Raw genomic sequence first — 20,913 nt, 5'->3', positions numbered from 1 at the left:
AAAGAGTAGGGCCCTGCTTGAGCCAGGCTGGCTCCTAGGCCAAGGGCAGGCAGAGTGTAGGGGTGTTGCCCATGACTGCAGAGAGCTTGAGGGCCTTGGGAGGAAGGAGCCCTGGGAATGACTGCTTCATGGGTGCCCCTCCCCACCCTACTGTCCTCAGGCAGCATCTGAGAAGGGGCCCAGTGGTACTCACAGGCTGGTACAGGGCCTTCGTTTCATTCATGGCAGAAGGCCCTCTGGGCACTGACACCATGCCCCGAGGCAGGATGAGGAGGACAGGCAGTACTGGTCCCCTCCTCAGGGCCTCTCAGATGAGTGGGAGGTTCTGAGCCCAGCAGGACTCCCTAGGAGATCTAGGAGGGGTTTCTGGAGGTGGTGACTTTGAAATGCAGCGTCCTGTGCATGTCTTCAGAGGAGAGGATGTCCAGATGACCTGGGTAGACTGGCTAGATGTGAAGCAGCCATGTGACCAGTTAGCCAGCTTGACCTGTCCTGGTCACACAGATGGACTGTGTAAACTGTGCTTTGTCAGTGAGCCATGAAGGAGGAAGCACAGAGGCAGGAAACCTGTCTTCCTGATACAGTAGCAGGAGACGAGGGGCTGGGCTTGGCCTTGGGGTAGCTTGGACAGTGGGGTCTTCCGGGAACCAAGGCCATTTAGAGCTGACCACTCTCGGGAGAGAGGGTGAAGGGGAGCAAAGATGTGGGCTGTTGCGTCCCAGGACGGAGGCCAGCTCTGAGCTGTGGCACTCTGACCGCTGAAGGGACGCGGTCTGGAAATGCGGTGTCGGCATGCAGGCAGCTCTGCTCAACCTAATGTGTTTATAGCGTGTTACGTGGACTCCCCTTTCCTTTTTTGTCAGTCTCGTGTGTCATTTTCTCCGGCCAGCTGTCTCGGGGCATGACAGAGTACACGTGGCGTGCGGAAGGAAGCCTTTCCCTCAGAGCCCTGTGAACTGATGCTGTGCAGTTGCTGGCTTGTGACTTTGTTTTATTTTTTTTTACTATTTAAAAAATAATTAATAGGGCTTCCCTGGTGGCGCAGTCGTTGAGAGTCCGCCTGCCGATGCAGGGGACGTGGGTTCATGTCCCGGTCCAGGAAGATCCCACATGCCGCGGAGCGGCTGGGCCCGTGAGCCATGGCTGCTGAGCCTGCGCGCCCGGAGCCTGTACTCCACAACGGGAGAGGCCACAGCAGTGAGAAGCCCGCGTACCGCAAAAAAAAAAAAAATTTAATAGGTTTTATCATTTAGTACAAGTTTACAGAATAGTTGACCAGATAATACACAGAATTTCATATACTCCCTGCCCCACACATGTATACAGTTTCTCCTATTAACATCTTGCTTTACAATTCATTGAATAGAATTGGCAAAATGCTGAACTTTATTACCCACAAGCTGATTAGCAGTTTACGTACAGCACAGTGTAAGCACTCTTTCTAGAAAAGTAGTCTGAGGAACACTGGGGCCGGAATCACAAGGATAAGAATACAGTGTGTCAGTATCACATCCTCCTCCATAATGATGGAAACAGTTTTGGGGTTTGCTCTTTGTTACCTTTAATGAACCAATATTCATACATCCTTATTAACTATAATCCATATTTTCATTAAGGTTCACTCTTTGTGATGTATATAGTTCTGTGGGTTTTAACAGATGCATAATGACCTGTATCCACCATTACAGCTTCATGCAGAGTATTTTCACTGTCCTAAACATCTGTGCTCACCTATCCATCCTTCTCTCCTCCTAACCTCTGACAAGCACTGATTGTTTATTGTCTCCATAGTTTTGCCTTTTCCAAAACATCGTATAATTGGAATCCTATGGTATGTAGCCTTTTCAAACTGGCTTCTTTCACTTAGCAATATGCATTTTAGGTTCCTCCATGTCTTTCATGGTTTCATAGTTCCTTTTTTTCACTGTCTAATATTCATTATTATGGATATGCCATAATTTATTTTTCCATTCACTTATTACAGTGCATCTTGGTTGCTTCTAGTTTAGAGCATTTATGAATAATGTTGCTATAAACATCCATGTGCAGGTTTTTGTGCAGATGTGTTTTCACCTCCTTTGGGTAAATACCACAGAGTGCACTTGCTGCATTGTATGGTAAGATCATGTTTAGCTTTGTAAGAAACTACCAATCTGTGTTTTAAAGTAGTTGTTACCACTTTGCCTTCCCACCAGCAACAGCGGTGATGCTGCTCTGCATTCTCATCAGCATTCGATAGTTCTCAGCTGTTGTTGTTTTAACCATTCTAATAGGTGTGTGATGGTATTTATTGCATTGTTCTCTTAATTTGCAAATAAAAGTAGTCCAAGGAGTAGCATTTACCAATATAGTTAAGGGCGCTATTCTGCCATCTTCATTTTTCTGTTACCAGTAACTCCTTCTGCCCTCCCTTCGACACTGATTCTCAAACTTTACTTGATATGCTTATGACACGTTACATGGGGAACATGTTAAAACATAAAATCCTATGACTGAAGCCCTGAAATGCTGTTTCACTGGTTGTGGGACAGGATTAAGACTGCATTTTTATCCATGTGATTCCGGCCCAGGTGTTCCTCAGACCACTCTTCTGGAAGCAGTGCTTACTCTGAGCTGTAGGTAGACTCTGCCAATCAGCTGGTGGTTGATAAAGATCAGCATTCTGCCCATCTGTGTATTGTTTTAACCTAGACCATAATTTTGCTGTGGGAGCAGAAGGATTAGTTCATCCATGTGTTTAAATTATACTGTGACTATGTTTCTTTTCTTAAACTTCTGGGAGTAGGAAGTGTGAAATTATATTAACTATAGTAATTTGAAATTCCAAAATCTGTTTTTTACTTGTCTTCTAAAGAGTATATTGAATCTTTTACCTCTGTTTTCTGAGGTGTTTCATCATATAATCTATACTTCAGCAAAAAAAAAAAAAAAAAGCTCTTTGCTTTTTCTTTCTTGTTAAAAATAAATGTCATTAGCTTTTGTACTTATCTGGGGACTGTGGTTGGAAATGTGAGGTGAGGTGTCTGGAAAGTCTTCTTTTCTTATGTAAAAGCCATAACACAAATGTAAAATGTTAAAATCTTTGAGCATTATTTGTTAGTGCCATGTTTGGCAAAATTTTATCTGGGAGCCACTGGCATCAGAATGACCCCAAAACATGTTAAAAACAGATATTACTAATCAGAATCTCTGGGGATGGGGACAGGAATCTGAATTTTATCAAGTTCCTCAGGTGATGAATAAGCACAAAATGTGAGAACCACTGACCCAGCCTCCCATTGTTTATCCTGTGCACAGATAAAGGAAGAAATTAAACACAGTTTAGTGAGTGTTCTCCTTTCCCCCCAGAAAATCTTCTAAAACATATTTGGGATACAGTCAATCTAAGAGATAAAATACCATTTAGAGAGTGACAGGACTCTGTACAGCTCATGTTCTCTTGGTTCTCCTCAAGATGGTCAAGGATCAGCTATTTTATTTTTCAAAGTTACCCCAGAAGGTTGTGTGAGGGTTTCTGTGTACAATGACAGAGAAGCAAATCTTGGACAGTAAACATTTCCTTGCCTCAGGAGTTTAATGTGGTTCCAAGTAGCTTATTTTCAGAAACGTATTCTTTATGCCAAAGGGAAGGGATGTGGAAACCTTGTCCCTTGTAGTAAGTAGTTTAATAGAGGAAGACAGTTTACCCACTTATTTCTATGAAGACCATCATTTTATGTACGGAATTCAAAGCTGCACCTTTTCATTACTCAAAATTAAGTAGAGCAGAATATTTCCTCTCCAGTTAAGTAATGGGAAATCACATACTGTAATGTTATAGAATTTCAAGGGAAGAGGGAGTATGTGGTACTCCAATATAAGGAATTGTAACACTTTCTTGCTGCTTTTACGTGTGCTTTCTAAGTGCTTTCCATTAACCTTTAATTCTCACTGTCTATGAAGAAGGTACTGTTATTACCTCTCTTTTACTGACAAGGAAACTAAAGCAAAAGGGGACTAAACTGCAAGCCCATTGTTATTTTGCTGTTTAGTGTCAGAGCGTAGGTAGAAATTTAGGCATTCTGGGCAAAGAACAGATCATAGTAGTAATTTAATGAACCCGTAGTGGCTTCTGCTTGTCTACATGTGTGAATCATAGATTTCTATATTAGAAAAGATGGTAGTGGATCATCTGGTCCTAAACTGTCATTTTAAAATTATAGAAATCCTGAGACAAAGGAATTTAGATAGATTGTTCTGATTTACAAAGACAGTAAGTCAGTGATATAGCCAGAACACAAGCTTGGTGAGTTCCAATTTTGTATTTTCCCCCCCTTGGATCACAAAAATATGTAAATTTTCTTAAATTATTTTCTGTGTTACTTACTGCAGTTTTTTATTTTTCTTATTGGTGCCATTAGCAGCTGCCACTGATGTTTAGAGAGAAATTAGTTTTAGATAGCTCCTTTTGTTAATTTGTAACATCAGAATATGTCCTAGCAAATGATGCTTAAGCATTCAGTTTCATGGAAATTATTGACAAAATGGCTTAGAGTAGTAGTTCTTAACCTCATCAAACCCTATACCCCCTTGTTATGATAAATAATTTCTAAAATCTTTCCTTATGATCCTGAAATGAAATTTACAAATGATATACCAACCTACAAACACAATTTCAAAAAAGTCAGTATAATTTGTCACATATAAAGGAGAAATAAAAGGAAAGTAATTGTGTATTTAAAATACACAGTGTATATTTAAAATATATATACTTGGGACAACTGCATGGACGTCTTGTTATTTCATATCTAGTCCGCAGACCAGTAGCATTTAACATCAGTCAGAAAATATAATAAAACCCATTTGTAATAGCATCAAAACTATGAACTACTTAGGGATATATCGGAAAAAAGATACAAAAGATCTGTGTACTGGAAGCTACAAAGCATTTCTGAGAGAAATTAAAGAATATTTTAAAAAAGAGATATATACCCTGTGTATGGGTTGGAAGTCTTTATATTGTTAAGATGCCATCTCTTCTCAAATTGATACCAATCAAAATCTCAGTAGATTTTTTGTAGAAATTGATAAGCAGATTAAACAATTCGTATGGAAATGCAAAGGACCTAGAAAAGAACAGCCAAAACAAATTTGAAAAAGAAGAACAAAGTTGGAGAACTAACACTAATTGATTTGAAGACTTAACTGTAAAACTGCAGTACCCAGAGAGTGTGGCATTAGGGGAAAGATAGACACATAAGTCAACAGGACAGAATAGATTCCAGAAGTAGACCCACACATACATGGACTGCTTATTTTCAACAGAGGTTCAATGTCAGTTCAGTGAAGAAAACATGGCCTGTTTTACAAATGATGCTGGAACAGTTGGATATCCTTATGCCTCCAGAAATCCTTTGATTTATTTCTTGCGCCATATGCAAAAGTTAACTCAAAATGGATCACGTACCCAAAATGTAAAGCATAAACTATAAAGCTTCTAGAAGAAAGCATAGGAGAAACTTTTGTGACTTTGGCTTAGGCAAAGTTTCTTAGATGTAATATCAAAAGAGCAATTCATAAAATAATAAATTGAATTTCATCAAAATTTAACACTTCTGCTCTTTGAAAGACATTACTTATAACACAATAAAAAGACACACCACAGACTGGGAAAAAATATTTGTGATGATTATATCTGATGAAGGACTTGTATCCACAACATATAAAGAACTCTCAAAATTCAACAAGAAAACAGAACTCAATTTAAAAAGTAGCAAAAGTGGGAATAGACACTTAACCAAAAAGATATGACAAACAAACACATAAAGAGATGCTCAACACCAGTAGTCATTAGAGAAATGCAAATTAAAATGACAGTGAAGTCTTGCTACATACTTATTAGAATGGCGAGGATGTGGAGGAATTAGAACGCTGACACAGTTGGGGGGAATGTAAGATGCTACAACCAATTTGGAAAACAGTTTGTCAGTTTCTTAAACATACACTGATGACATGATCCAGCCATTCAACTCCCAGGTGTTTATCCAAGAGAAAAGAAGGCTTACGTTCATACAAAAACTCACACATGACTGTTCATAGCAGCCTTACATATAATGGCCTCAAGCTGGAAACAACCCAGGTATCTCATGAACAAGAGATTAATGCATAAACAATTGGTGGTATTTATACAGTAGAATATTACTCAGGAATAGAAGGAAAGAATTATTGATAAATACAGCAACATGAATGATCCTCAAAATAATTATGCTGAATGAAAGAAAACAGACGACAAAGAATACATGCTGCATGACTCTATTCATATAAAATTGTAGGAATTGCAAAGTAATGTTTAGTGATAGAAACTAGGTTAATGGTTGCCTGGTGGGCAGGGGTAGGGGCTGGTAGAGAGAGGGAGAGATTACAAAGAGATACACGGAAACTTTGGGGGTTGATACATGTATTCATAAATTTAAGTGTGGTTACAGTTTCATGGGTGCCAGAACTTATAAAAATGTACACTTTAAATATACACAGTTTGTCAGCTGTACCTCAATAAAAGTGGGAAAGAACTGCAGAAGCATCTGATTTAACTTTACATGTATCTAATCCTATTGATAATTCCTGTGTTTTCTACCTCTGTGTCTCTTACATTCATATACTTTTCTTTCTTCCTCATGCCAAATTGACTTGGGGAAAAACTACTAAATTGAAGGTTCTCTTTCTCTCCTTTAAGCCCATCCCTAACCTGTTCCTGCCTTATCTTTTTCTTCTATTACTATATTTTTATTACCTACTCCTCTACCCTCATGGGCCCTAGATGCTCGTCTTTTCTTTTCCTCCCATCTTCCTAGAGTAGAAACTCATTTTGAGTCCTGCAAAATATACTGAATTTCCCTCACTTTTCTCAGCCATTTACATTAGAGCTTTAGAAAATGCCACTGCAGCAGAAAGAATAATATGATGAATATAATTATAATAATATAATTTAATGTGAATAAAACAGGATGATGTAGTTCATAGATCATATTGTTAGAGTTCCAGTCACTTTTAACGTTGGACATTTTGAGTTTATTAAAATTATTTATATTTGGTGAAATACTAGCTTAAGTATGCATCAGAAAAGTATAAATGTTCATTAACTATATTTTTAGGGTTAGTTACATTATGTGTATATTTTCAGTAGAACACAGTTTCATTTTTTGTTATGGAAATTTTATAATAGGAAAACAGAATCTATTTGCTTTTCACAAGTATACAGAATTAACTCCTTTAAATAAAAGTTACCTTAACTGTAAACAGTTACAGTTAAGAGTGATTTTGGCTTCAAGAAACAAAAGTGAACAGAAAAGGTAGCATTGCTGCAGTTGAGTCAGCAGCTTAATGATGCTAGGCAGAATTCTCTAAGATTCTCTTGGCCTTTCTTTAAGGTCAAATGATGGCTACTGCAGAGCCAATCCCAATACCTACGTACACAGCATAAAGAAGAGACAGAACAGTAGCAGTAAAGCTTTTTACAGGTGCCGTGGCTACACCTGAATGCAAGGAATCTGGGAAACTGAATATTTAGTTTAGCTAATATTTAGTAATATTGCACTTTATAATAAAGGGAGACAGGTGAGCAGGGATTGGAATTAGGCGTCAGATGAACCTATCATGGACCTACCTCTACATAGTACACAGTAGCATTTCCCCCATATACCTAGACCTGATGCATTGAGACATTCAAAAGGTGAAAGTGTAACTAGTATGTATGATACAGTTCCCCAAAGAAGATCATTAAGCTTTGTTCAGTCTTTGTGAAGAAGTGATGGAAAATTAGTTTTGTTTGCTGACAGATGCTTGAGTTTAGAAACTAGGCTAGGTGCTTTCATACACATTATTGAGGTAGCTAATGTTGTCCCATTTTTACAAATTAAGAAACAGACAGATGTTAAGCAATTTGCTGCAGATCACAGAGCCTAGTAAATGGGTGGTCTTTTCTCTATAGCAGATTGCAGAAAATGTTTACAAATTGAAATGAATTAGAATTTTATGGAAAGAATGATATTTGACAGTGACGAAACTTAAGTATACACAAGCAAAAGGTGGTAGGTATTGTGTGTCATATCCATACAGAGGAGGGGCCAGAGCCCTCTAGATCTTCCAGTGGCCAGCATATTGAGATAATAAAGAATAAACAGCATTTCTCAAGTGCTTACTATATGCACTTTGCTTATACTGATCCATTTAATTCTCATAACAACTCTTATGAATTAGGTACAGTATTATTATGTTTAGAGGAAGAAACCGAAACACAGAGGCTAAGTTATAAACCCGACCAGTAAGTGGCAGACCTGGAGTAGAACCCAGGCCCTCTTAATCCTGGGGCTACACTTAACCATAAGTGATTATCTTATAACTGATTTGCGTAAGAGAGAATGAGAATAATTATTCAAGTTGATTCTTGTCTGGTTCTAACCAATCTTGGAAGAATTTCTACTTGTTATTAGTTAAATAGGAAGTTGAGTAAAGTATGATATAGAATTTCACCAATAAAAGCAAATACTTAGAGCATCATTTTGGAAGGCAAAGCATATAGGAACTCTAAGACCCAAGTTTCACATCTTTCAAACAAAACTGAAAATTTGTTAATAAGCCCTTTCAGCTCTTGATAACTAGTTACATCTTCATAATTTTAAGAACTAACATAGAATATCGATCAAGAAATTGAAGTAAGAATGCAGCAAGTGAGCATGTGAAAATAATCCCACACAGATGGAAATTACACAGCTCAGAACTTCACGATGAATCATACTTTTGGAAGACCATTCCTTTCTCCCCCAGAGTCTTGACAACAGAGGGATGGATGTACAAAGTGATGTAGTTTTCTTGTTTCAGCTTTAACATCTGCTGCTTGGCAGCCCAATTATATTCCCATCTAAGAAAACATCTATAAATATTGGTAAAAATTCCCTTTTTACTTTTGTTTCCTGGCTCTTTGTTTCTCTATTCATTCTGTTGGCGATGTAGTATCTCTGGGTGATCTGGAGCTCAGTATTTTACTAATACAGCTCCTTGGGAATCTACCTAACACCATGAGCAATCCTGCTACCATGTCAAACTGGCGTGAAGCCAGAGTCTGTTACCACTGCCGAGATTGGTTGTTTTCTTCTCTTGCTTTCCCACTTATCCACGCACTACTGGGCTCTTTAACAACAGTGGATACCAGGATTTTAAGTGAGCAGTTGTTTCACCAATTTATTTTAGTCTTGTCATTTCATGGAACCTGTGAGAGAAACAAGAGAAAATTTGCAAAAAAATTTGAATGAGGTTTAGTGTTGATTTTTTTAAAATCATATAGAGAAATCAGTAAATATGAAAGTTGACAGAGGTGTTAACTAGATTGAAATTTCAGCAAAATAAATTATTAACAGGTATAAATTATACCTCTTGCACGCATAGCTTGGTATCAGACTAAATATTTTAATTGGTGTAAAAGAAGCTTGGGAAATTAAAAGGTAAAACTAGGAAAGCAGACTTAGATATTTAGACAAATAAAACACGTAACTCGATATACTCATAGCAACAGATTGTTTTATTGTTTGTATAATTGGCATCATCAGTGATATAGAGTCTTGGAATAACAGAATCATTGGGAGGGGCTGTGAAGCACATTACTGGAATTGAATTGGCAGTGTTCATGCACTGGTCTGTTCTCTGGTTTAAAATCCTCTCTTTGCTGCTTTTCTTCTTTAGGTGGGACTCTTCCCTGGACACTGTGTTGAGTTAATTAATCAGAAAGTTCCCCAGTCAGTGACCAACTCAGTGCCAAAACCCGGTGAGTACACTTTTTCATGAATGTGATTATTTATCAACTGCTTAAAGATTCAGATTTTCTCTTCCAGTCAAGCACATAGCTTGTCTAACTATTCTTTGCATTTATTGTCATAATATGCACTCTTAATTTTATGTGGCTTTGATTTTTAGTATATTCTTTTCTCTCTGTTGATCATTTCACAAAGGTTTACATGCATTCAAAATTTTAGACAATTTTAAGAACTGTTTGCTCCATTAAGCTTTGTCATTATTTGTTTTTACAATTATATAGTAGGAATGTAGCTTATTAATGAATAAAACAATAAAAGAAAATACCAGGTTTAAAGAATTGACGCGGAGATAGTATGATTAGCTGAAAATTAATAAATGAAGGGAATGTATATTTTATCAGTGCCTGTGAACATCAAAACTATTTTAAACAGCATTTGTTGTCATTTATATAGTATATTTACAGTGCTGTATAAGTATGTGGAGTATTTTACAGATATGTAGAGCAATGTGTTACAGGGGGTAAAAATTTAAAACTGGAAATTTTTGTTTTTATTGGGGTGATTTAATCTGGACAAATTTTACAGAATACCTCATCTGGAACCTTTTAATTGTGATGTAAATTTTTGGAAAGAAAATAAAAACAAAGACTAAAAGATTTTAGAAGGAGGAGGGAGTAATCAAGTGTATTTCTCCTGATTGTATTACATTCCCTCTGCCCTTCTCTACCCTCACCGTGGGATTCTCAGTCTCTTTTCAAGGCATTTTTATCCTCTGTTAAATCCCCCTTCTTTGGGTAAACTTGTTAAACATAAAAGCACTTTCTCAGTGAGTACTTATTCATTAGTGGTTGTGATGGCTGTAGTTTTCTTTCCTTGTTTAAATATGGCATCAGTAACTTAAAAAAAAAAATCCTATGCCCATTAGCAGACACTGCCCCATCCTCTCCCTTCCCCCCAGCCCTAAGCAACTACTAACCTACTTTCTGTCTCTAGATTTCTCTAATCGAGACATTTCACATAAATGGAATCATACAATATATAGTCTTTTTGTGACTGGCTTATTTCACTTAGCATAATGTTTTCAAGATTCATCCATGTATCAGTGCTTCATTCTTTCTTATGGCTAAATAATAGTCCATTGTATGGATATACAATATTTCTTTTATCCATTCATTTTGGGTTTCCATTTTGGCTATTACGAATAATGTAATACTTAGTGTACAAGTTTTTGTATAGATGTATGTTTTCATCTCTTGAGTATATATCTAGGAGTAGAATTGCTGGGCCATATGGTAACTCTGTGTTCAACCTTTCGAGGAACTGCCAAACTGTTTTACAAAGTAGCTGCACTGTTTTACAATTCCACCAGCAGTGTATGAGAATTCCAATTGTTCCATATCCTTGTTACTTTTTTTTTTTTTGGTTATTGCTGTCTTAGTGGGTATGAAGTGATATATCTTTGTGATTTTGATTTGCATTTCCCTGATGGCTAATAATGTTGAACATCTTTTTATGTGCTTATTACCCATTTGTATATCTTTGGAGAAATGTTCAGATCCTTTATATATTTTTTAATTGGGTTGTCTTTTTATTAATTGAGTTGTAAGTGTTCTTTATACATTCCAGATACAAGTCCTATATCAGATAATATGACTTGCAAATATTTTGTCACATTCTGGTTTGTCTTTCGTTTTCTTGATGATGTCTGTTGAAGTGGAAATGTTCTTAATTTTGATGAAGTTCAATTTATTTTTTTCTTTTGTCACTTATGCTTTTGATGTCTCATCTAAGAAGATGTTGCTTAACCCAAAGTCAATATTTACTCCTATGTTTTCTTCTAAGTTTATAGTTTTAGATCTTATATTTTGGTCTGTGATCCATTTTGAGTTAATCTTTGTGTGTGGTGTGAGGTCCAACTCCATTGGATATCCAGTTGTCCGAGCACGATTTGTTGAAAAGATTATTCCTTCCCCATTGAATTGACTTGACTCCCTTGTAGAGAATCAGTTGACCTTAGACATATGAGTTTATTTCTGGATTTTCAATTCTCTTCCATTGATCTATATGTCTGTTCTTATGCCAGTACCACCCTGTCTTGATTACCATTGCTTAGTAGTAAATTTTTCAATTGGGAGGTCCTCCTACTTTATTCTTTTTCAGGATTGATTTGGTTTTTCTGGGTACCTTGCAGTTCTATATGAATTTTAGAATCATCTTGTCAGTTTCTACAGAGAAGAGAGCTGGGATTCTGATAGGGATTTATTGAATCTGTTTATCAGTTTGGGAAGTATTACCTTCTTGCCAGTATTCATTAAGTCTTCCAGTCCTTGAACGTGGGATATTTTTCCATTTGATTATTAGACCTTTCATTTCATTCAATACTTTGTAGTTTAAAATTTTTTAGAGTATAAGTTTTACATATCTGTTGTTAAATTTATTTTCATTCTTTCTGATGCTATTGTAAATGGAATTGTTTTCTTAATTTCATTTTCTTATTATTCACTGCAAGTGCACAGAAATACAATTAATTTTTGTGTATTAATCTTGTATCCTGAAACTTTGCTGAAATTTTATTAGTTCTAATAGGTTTTTTAGTAGATTTCTTGGGATAGGCTAAATATAAGATCATGTCATCTGTGAATAGAGATATGTTTACTTCTTCCTTTCCAGTTTGGATGTTTTTTATTTCTTTTTCCTGCCCAATTGCCCTGGATATGTTACATTGTTGAATAGAAGTTCTGAGTACAGGCATCCTTGTCTTCTGATTTTAGGAGAAAGCATCTAGTTGTTCACCATTAAGTAACTTTTTAACTGTGGGGTTTTCATAGATGCCCTTCATAAGGTTGACGAAGCACCCTTCAGTTCTTAGTTTGTTGAATGATTTTATCACAAAAGGGTGTTGGATTTTGTCAGATACTTTTTAATCCATCTATTGAGATGATCATGGGTTTTTGTGGTCACTATTTTAAAGTTATTAAAATTCAACATCAAAAATTTATTGTTATTTCTTGTGCATTATTTTTATGTATTTCTGCTGTGTAAGCTTAACTTTTATTAATTATAAAGTCTTATCTTTGATAATTTCGCCTCAGAGATATACTGTTTTTAAATATTAGCTTAATATTGATATTACATTGTATCAATCAAATATTATACTTTCTCATGTTCTGAATATGAAAGTGATTTTCTAATAGTGATAACGTCCAAAACTTTTAAAACTTGAGAAAGTTAATCAGTTATTGACAGTTCTAGAAAATAGGTTTCTGTTAATAGACCTGGCGTTATGGCGTTGTTAATTCTAAATTAGTAATGATACACATAATGACAGCACACCTTCAAAAGCTAGTATTTTATCTTTTGTGAGCAGCATTGCAGGGTTGGCATAGGAAAATGTGCCTTCTTAATACATTTTGAAAAGGATGATGTGAATTCTATCAGCCTCAGGCTTGTTTCACACTTTAAAACTGTCTTTGCCTGCAGTACAAATAACTTTAATGTTCTCTTTATTTTTAACATTGCCATCTGTCATGTTAGATGCCAGATCTGAAAGATGCAGATAGTTTAAGACTGCAACTTAAAGCTCCCTGTATTATTGCACAACAAGGGCAATGGGGAAAACCTTCCCTTTGGAGCTCTTCTTCGTGTTCGCCATATGTCCAATTATTTGTGTATGTAAAAATAAAATGGATGAGTCACTGTGTCCTGACCAAGATAGCATGTATCCATGGTACCTTAAGGAAAAGAACGTGTGTGGGGCGGAGGGGGCGGAGAAAAGAAGAGGAAAGAAAAGAGGAAGAAAGGTAGACGCTTGTCCCAAAGAAATTGGCATTTAGTTCAGTCCCCACAGGTTCTGGTTGAATGGCAGGTGAGGCTGAGGTGGGAGGAAGAGGAAGGAAGCAGGTGAGGATTTCTGTGTGTTTATCCTGTGCAGCATTTACCCAGCAGTTATTTACTGGTGTCTGTCTTCACGTTTTTAGTGTTCTCAGCTGTTATCTCCTCGGATATTTGTTTTGCGCCCTTCTGTCTCTCTCCTCCTCCACATGTCAGTTATGTCTTTGATGTTGGCTCATTGGTCCTCTCTCCAGCTTGGGTGCTTTCTGTTGACCTCTTGCCTCTGTGCAGGCTTCTCTGAAGCCCATCTAATGAATTCTTCAGTTCTCATATCAGGTGTTTCGTTTCTAGGATCAACATTTGGTCTTTTTTATAATTTCCATGGTGGAGTCCCCACCTTCCCACCTTATCCACCTTTTCTTCCAGAAAGAAAGAAAGAGGGGGTTTGGGGGAGGGAGGGAGAGGGCGGAAGGTGGAGAGAGGGTGAAGAGAGAAGAAAAGCAAAGCTTACTTTTGAAGCATGAGCTTCTATAAATGAAGGACTAGGGAATTTAGACAAACCCTCCCTCTGAAAACAGAAAATTTGGACAGAAATGTAAAAATATAAGGTCTCTTTGAAGGACTGGAGAGTTAACAAGGTAGTAAACAATTACTGAGCTAAGATTAAGCAGAAGAAGGACATCCAGATACGTGACCCCAGTGTATGGGGACATTAGCCCCCTAGGGTATCAGCTGATGGAGTAGAGAATGTCACAGCACTCACGGAACAACAAATGGAGTTCAGAGCCCAACAGGGCAGAGTTGCTGATACTGCCCCAAGCTTTGAGTTAGGATTTTTCTAGAAATTGGCAACTGATTCTAAATCGATTCTAAAATTTGTATAGAAATGCAGAGCCCAAAACACACAACACAGTTTTGAAGAACAAAAAAGTGGGAAAATTAATACAATAGATATCAAGACTTACTGTTAAAGCTTCACTCATTAAGAGACTGAGATTAATGCAAGGATAGACAGATAGAACAGTGGAAAAGAATAGAGTCCAGGAACAAACCTGTGTCCATATAGATGCTTGATTCATACACTGCAGAGCATTATGAAAAAGACAGCCATTTCAATAAAAGTTGCTAGGTCATGGAGAATTATAGATCTGTATATGAAAGGTAAAACAACAAGACTTAGAAGAGAATACTGTAGAATATCTTCATGACCTATTTTCATGATCTTGGGTTAGACATAAATCAGTAATAATAACTGAGAAGCTTAATCATTAAACTTAAAGTTCAGAGTGTCATTGTAATATGCTATTAAGATAGTGAAAAAGGCAAATCACACAGTGAGAAAGATATTTGCAGTACATATATCTGACGAAGGTCACGTAACCAAAGTGTGTAAAGAATCAGTAAGAAAAGGACAGATAAACAGATATTTTAATTGAGTGAAAACTTGATCAGGTATTTCACAACAAATACCAAAATGCGGAATAAGCACACGACACGATGTTCCACATCATTAGTCTTTAGGGAAATGCAAGTAAAAACTTTATTAACTCACAAAAACACACCCGCCAGAATGCTTAAAATTTAAGAGTAGTGATACCAAAAGTTGGCAAGGATGTAAACCTGTGGGAATTCTCATACACTGCCAGGGAAGCGTAATGCAGGACAAGCACTGTTTGGCACTGCCTACTAAGTTTGTCATGTATATACCTTGTGACCCCGCAGTTCCGTTCTTAGGTATGTGTATAGAATGTTCATAGCAACCTTATTCCTAATTGTCAAAAAACTAAAGAACTCAAAAGTATATCCGTAGTGGAATGGATAAATAAAGGCATGTTCATTCAGTGGATTCTTCCACACCAATGAAAATGAAATGAGTTATGTCTGTGTGGAGCAACATGGATGAGTCTCACAAAAATAAATATGGAGTGGGAGAAGCCGGATTTACACACACACTTACACCGGGTAATTCCATATATATAAAGAGAGAGTTCAAAATCATACAGTTCAAGACTGTTAGGTGGTGATAAAGTTTGGACAGTGGTTTCATTTGGAGAGGAGAGTGAGTAGATGGGTAGGAGAGAGGATTCTGAAGTGCTGGTAATGTTCTGTTGACCCAGATGGTGACTATACAGAAATGTAATGATGTGGAGCATCTTTTCATGTGCTTATTGGAGAAGTGTCTATTCAAGTCCTTTGTCATTTTTTAATTGGTCACTTTGCATTTTTTACCTCCTATCCAGGTAAATATTCCTTACAATATTGCTTTAATACACAAATGTTTGAAATTACTTTTTCAAAATAGATTTTATACTTCCATACTGTGAAATACTGTGCAACCCTCAAAAGGAATGAGGTAGAAGCCTATGTGCTAACCCAGGGGATTTTTTCTGTGATGTGTTGTTAAATGAAAAAGCAAATCACGCAACAGTATAATCCCATTGTAAACTCATAGAAGAGGATCAGGAAGGATACATACCTGACTGGAAAGCGGAATGAGATTGTAGCTATAACAAGAGACATTTCATTGTTTTCCTCTGCTCCTGTATTGTTTAACTCCTTTACAATGATCATATATTACTTTACATAGATTATAATCTACCCTTCACTCCACCCTGTCCAAATAGGTAATTTCTTAGGGTCTTAATGCAACCGCCCCATAAAATAGATATTTTGTGATAACAGATTTAATGCAGATGTTTTATTTAATGTATATACCTATGTGAAAAGCAGCTCAAAGAGGTGAGAGCACAGGCCGCAGCCTTGAATTTTCATCCCTGTGCCATGTGTTACTGTCCATATGCATGTCATTTGGCTTCTCTGATTTTAAATTTCCTCATCTAAGAAGTGAGGCAAGATTCTTTTAAAGATTAGAGATAAGGCATTTAAAGCCCCTGGATACCTAATAAGTATCAGCTGTTATTTTTTGTCGACTTACGTTTATTTACTATGTTATATCATTTAAATTCAGGAGTGTCTGAAACTAGGTCTATTTAGTTTATGTAGGTGCTTATTTAATATATTATTTGTTGGTATAAATCTATATGCAAATATTTCACAGTATACCACTGAAACAAGTGAATTGCAGTAGTTTTCATGGGACCATGGTGAGGAAAGGAGCGTCTCTGGATGGCCACTTGAATAGAGTTTGCATCACAGATTTTTGTCTGAATTTTTTTGTTAGCAGACATAGAAGTAGCTGAGGCTTTCATTTTGGGGGAAGACTTAGTAATCAGATGTAATGCTGAGGAAATCCTTATAAGTAGTTTATAAGGTAACACAGCCTGAATTTGTGGCATAATTTTGAAATTAAAAAGTCCTTGTGTTATCCTTTTAGGAAACTGGTCCTCTAGTATCTTGTGTTTTGTTGTTGTTTTATTTGCAGTTTTGCCTAATTATAGTTTTTTTTTCCTTTTGTTTTCATTTGTTTACTTCTGGATTATTTCCATTTTCTTTCTTTGAAGGTCCAGCACTTTGCTCTTCTGTAACCATGTTTCCTGACATCACTTTAGTATGCGGTGACCACTCTATAGCAAGTAAAAAGGTTCAGGTTTTTACTTACCTGAAATGGAATGTTGTATTGAATATTCTTCCCATTGAACACATTACTTTATTACTCTGGAGGCAAATACCTTAAGAATCAGATATGAAAATCAGTACCCTAGGAGGCATTGATGTAAGACTTAAAAGAGTTCCAAAATGCTAGAATGCCCGGGTGGTTTTCTCTCGGAATACATGGTAAGGGATACATCAAGATAATACTTTCTCACTCTGCATCAGGGAAAAACAGAAAATTCATAACATCACATATTTGTAGTTGCCTTAGAGTTTTTGAATACTGTATTTTTGTTATTTAAATGGGAATTTGAATTTCGATACAGCCCTGCAGTGTACTAAGGATGCGGAATGTATTTCTGTCCCCCACACACCGCTATTTTTTTTTTTGAATTTTATTTATTTTTCTATACAGCAGGTTCTTATTAGTTTTTTAACTAGTGGAGCAACTGAGCCTCAGAAAGCTCCACGCTGTGCCTGAGCTTTCAGAGCTGAACTTGCAGAAGTCTTCTGACCTCTCCTAGTAGCCACTGTCCACACCTAGGTAGCCCTGGCTGTGCGCCAGATGGATTACACTCATTTGCGATTGTTTAACTCAAAACCCAGAATTTTCCCACCATGGAACATTGAATAGAGGTAAAATTTATTGTTTTCTCTCTAAAAACGAATGTTTTGGTTTTATTACAACAAGAGTAAATAAAAATGTATTTCTGTATATGAACAGAAGAGATATTAGGGCAAAAGATGTGTTGAATGGAAGATGAAAAGAAGTGCTTATAGGAACCTACTTAATTTGCTGATTTTGTTTCAGCCATCATTCTTTCTAAGGCTTCTCTAATTAATTAAAATACATCTTTCCATAGTTCCTCATTACATATAAAACATACCTCCAGACTACTTCACTGTGTTGCTTCCGGCCATCTTCCTTTTCCGTTCTCCCGTTCTGCTCTCTCTCCCTGTGCTCACTGGGCTCTGTTTCTGTGTCCTCAGCACATACCACGTGGTGTCATAGCTTTCCCTCTGCTCCTACTGCACCGACTGTTCCTACAGTCTGAAATGCCCTCCTCCCCATTTTGCCCAGTTGAAATTTTCCTTGTATTTAGACTCAGGCCATAATCTTCTTGTCCATGAAAGTTTCCCTGACCATCTCTCCCCGGCCCATCTCTCCCGGGCCTGTCTCTCCCAGGCCCGTCTCTCCCTAGGCCTGTCTCTCTCTGGCCCATCTCTCCCAGGCCCATCTCTCCCGGGCCTGTCACTCCCAGGCCTGTCTCTCCCTGGCCCATTTCTCCCTGACCCGTCTCTCCCTGCCCTGTCTCTATCTAGGCCCATCTCTCCCTAGGCCCATCTCTTCCTAGGCCCATCTCTCCCTGGCCCGTCTCTCCCTGACCCGTCTCTCCCTGCCCTGTCTCTATCTAGGCCCATCTCTCCCTAGGCCCGTCTCTTCCTAGGCCCATCTCTCCCTGGCCCGTCTCTCCCTGACCCGTCTCTCCCTGGCCCGTCTCTCCCTGGCCCGTCTCTCCCTGGCCCGTCTCTCCCTGACCCGTCTCTCCCTGGCCCGTCTCTCCCTGGCCCGTCTCTCCCTGACCCGTCTCTCCCTGGCCCGTCTCTCCCTGACCCGTCTCTCCCTGGCCCATCTCTCCCTGACCCGTCTCTCCTAGGCCCGTGTCCTGTTTGTCCTCAAGTCAGATCTAACAGCAGCTGTTCCACTTGCTCACGAAATTGCAGTCTCCTCACAATTGACAAGTGTGTCTCATTCATCCTTGTCTCCCCCACAGGATACGTGCACAGTGGAGGCACAATTAATGCCTGTAGAATTACTTTATCTTAATATTTACTACTAAAATAAAATTTTAGAATACAGCTTTTAATTTGTAATCCCTGACTTCAGAAAACCTCAGTGATTTCCCTTTGTGCCAGAATTATATACAAAATCTTTAGCCTAGAATTTAAGATGCTCCATAAATACTGAGAACTCACTTATCTTTGTAACCTGCTTTTTCCTTTTCTCCTCTCTGCTCAGCATCAGAGCATGTTTCCTTATTCTCCACTCATTTATACTTTGGGTCTGCCCCTTTCCCTGCCTGTGACCTTTCTTCTGCCTCAGATGACTTACTCTGTTCTTCACGAAGGCTCCTTAAGCTGCTGCCTCACAAACTTGATTGTGCATTCAGTCTGCCTGAGAGAGAGAGTTAAAAACTGTAGACCATCATTCGTTAGGGTGGGGCCTGACATTCTTTATGTCTAAGAAACTCCCAGGTAATTCCGTAATACTGGTCCTAAGACTATGTTTTGAATAACGAGGGACTACATTTCAGCCTACAGTAGCTATTCTTTGTGTCACTCACTTGGAAATAGTGTATGGCAATGAGTTATTTTGAATTTGATACTTCACTTTTTGTGTGTCTTTCTTCTTCACTTAGATTGTTTTGCTCGTGGATAGATATTCTATTTTATATTAATTTGTATCCTTTATACATAGTGTTTGTTTTAAACCGGTTGATTAATAATTATAAACAAGAATAATGTCCACTGTAATTATCAAAAATGTTTCCTAAACTCCCATTTATGTTTTAGCCAGTGCTAGGGGTGGGCTCGATCTAATCCTTGCCATAAATAAAGCAGCTTTTCCATTTCTGATCATTTCTGGTATTTGTTCATTCACTGATCAGACAATTATTGAGTGCATACCAAGTACTAGGGCTAAAATAGTGAACACAACAGACAAAAATATTGTTATTTTGTTGTTGGTACTTAAGTGGGATGAGAGGGAGAGAAAGAGGCAAACAAACACAATACATATATACTAAGGTAGGTAAGTGCTCTGGAGAAAAATGAAGCCTAGAAGGGGGGTTGGTACAGGGGTTAGGAAGTACTGGATGTGGTTCATGTGGGGTTGTAATTTCAAAGGAGGGTAGAGTGGTTGGGGACAGGCTCATTAGAAGGTAGCTTTTGAGCAGAGACTCGCAGGAGATGAGGAGTAGAGATACGCACGTTACCTGGGGGAAGAGCTTCCCAGAGAGGGAACTGCAAGTGTAAGGACACTGAGCGAGTGTGTGTCGGGGCTTGTCAAAGGATCAGTGGGAAGGCCAGTTTGACTGGAGCAGTGAGTGAGTCAAGACATAGGATGAGGTCTGGAGGTGAAAGGGCATCAGATTCTCCTTGGGGCTCCGGTGCCACTGTGTGGATTTTGGCTTTCATTTAAAATTAGATGGGAAGACGTTAGAAGGTTTTGAGCAGAGCTGTGTGACCTGCCTCACCTTACGTAAAGGATCCCCTTGCTTGCTGTGTTCAGGACAGGAGATGACATGGGTGTACGCTGTGGTGATGAGCCCACCAAGAGATGTTGGTGGCTCAGACCAGGAGGGTAGCTGTGGAAGGAGTGAGATGTGATCTAATTCTGGATATGTTTTTGGCCATGAAACTGGCAGAATTTACAGACGTACTGTCAAGGGTTTGAATAATTCGGGTAATTTTTATGACAGAATGATTGGAAGGTAGCCTTTGCCTTTCCAGTGAGTTGTCTTGTTGCCCCCGCTGCCCACACGGATACATCTTAGTCCTTCACAGGATAACCTCCTACAAGAGAAAAATAACAGGTGACCTCTCCTGTGCCATCAGCAGTCTTTAGAAGACAGAGCATAATGCTTTTCAGTCAGCCATATTTTTTAACTTTTTATTTTGAAATAATTATAGTCTCAGAAGTTACCAAAATAGTACAGAGAGGCCCCATATACTCAAAACCCAG

The 20,913-nt window shown here is 38.0% G+C and overlaps 1 protein-coding gene across 9 annotated transcripts in view; it reads left to right on the top strand.

Annotated features, from left to right (window-relative positions):
- The window catches only part of ARHGAP32 (Rho GTPase activating protein 32), a 481,492-nt gene that overhangs the window by 402,016 nt on the left and 58,563 nt on the right, over positions 1-20,913 (top strand). For 8 of the 9 annotated variants that reach the window (XM_060304292.1, XM_060304291.1, XM_060304294.1 and 5 more), the window contains one exon: positions 9,715-9,796. In XM_060304292.1, coding sequence (XP_060160275.1) covers positions 9,715-9,796 — 82 coding nt within the window. Of the gene's footprint in view, positions 1-9,714; positions 9,797-13,566; positions 13,686-20,913 lie in introns of those variants that run through there. The other variant, XM_060304299.1, reaches the window with a different exon arrangement.

Source organism: Globicephala melas, chromosome 8 (genome assembly GCF_963455315.2).
Source record: "Globicephala melas chromosome 8, mGloMel1.2, whole genome shotgun sequence".
In the NCBI taxonomy this organism is placed as follows: domain Eukaryota; kingdom Metazoa; phylum Chordata; class Mammalia; order Artiodactyla; family Delphinidae; genus Globicephala; species Globicephala melas.
The sequence above is the reverse complement of the archived record's forward strand: the minus strand, read 5'-3'. Positions and strand labels throughout refer to the sequence as shown.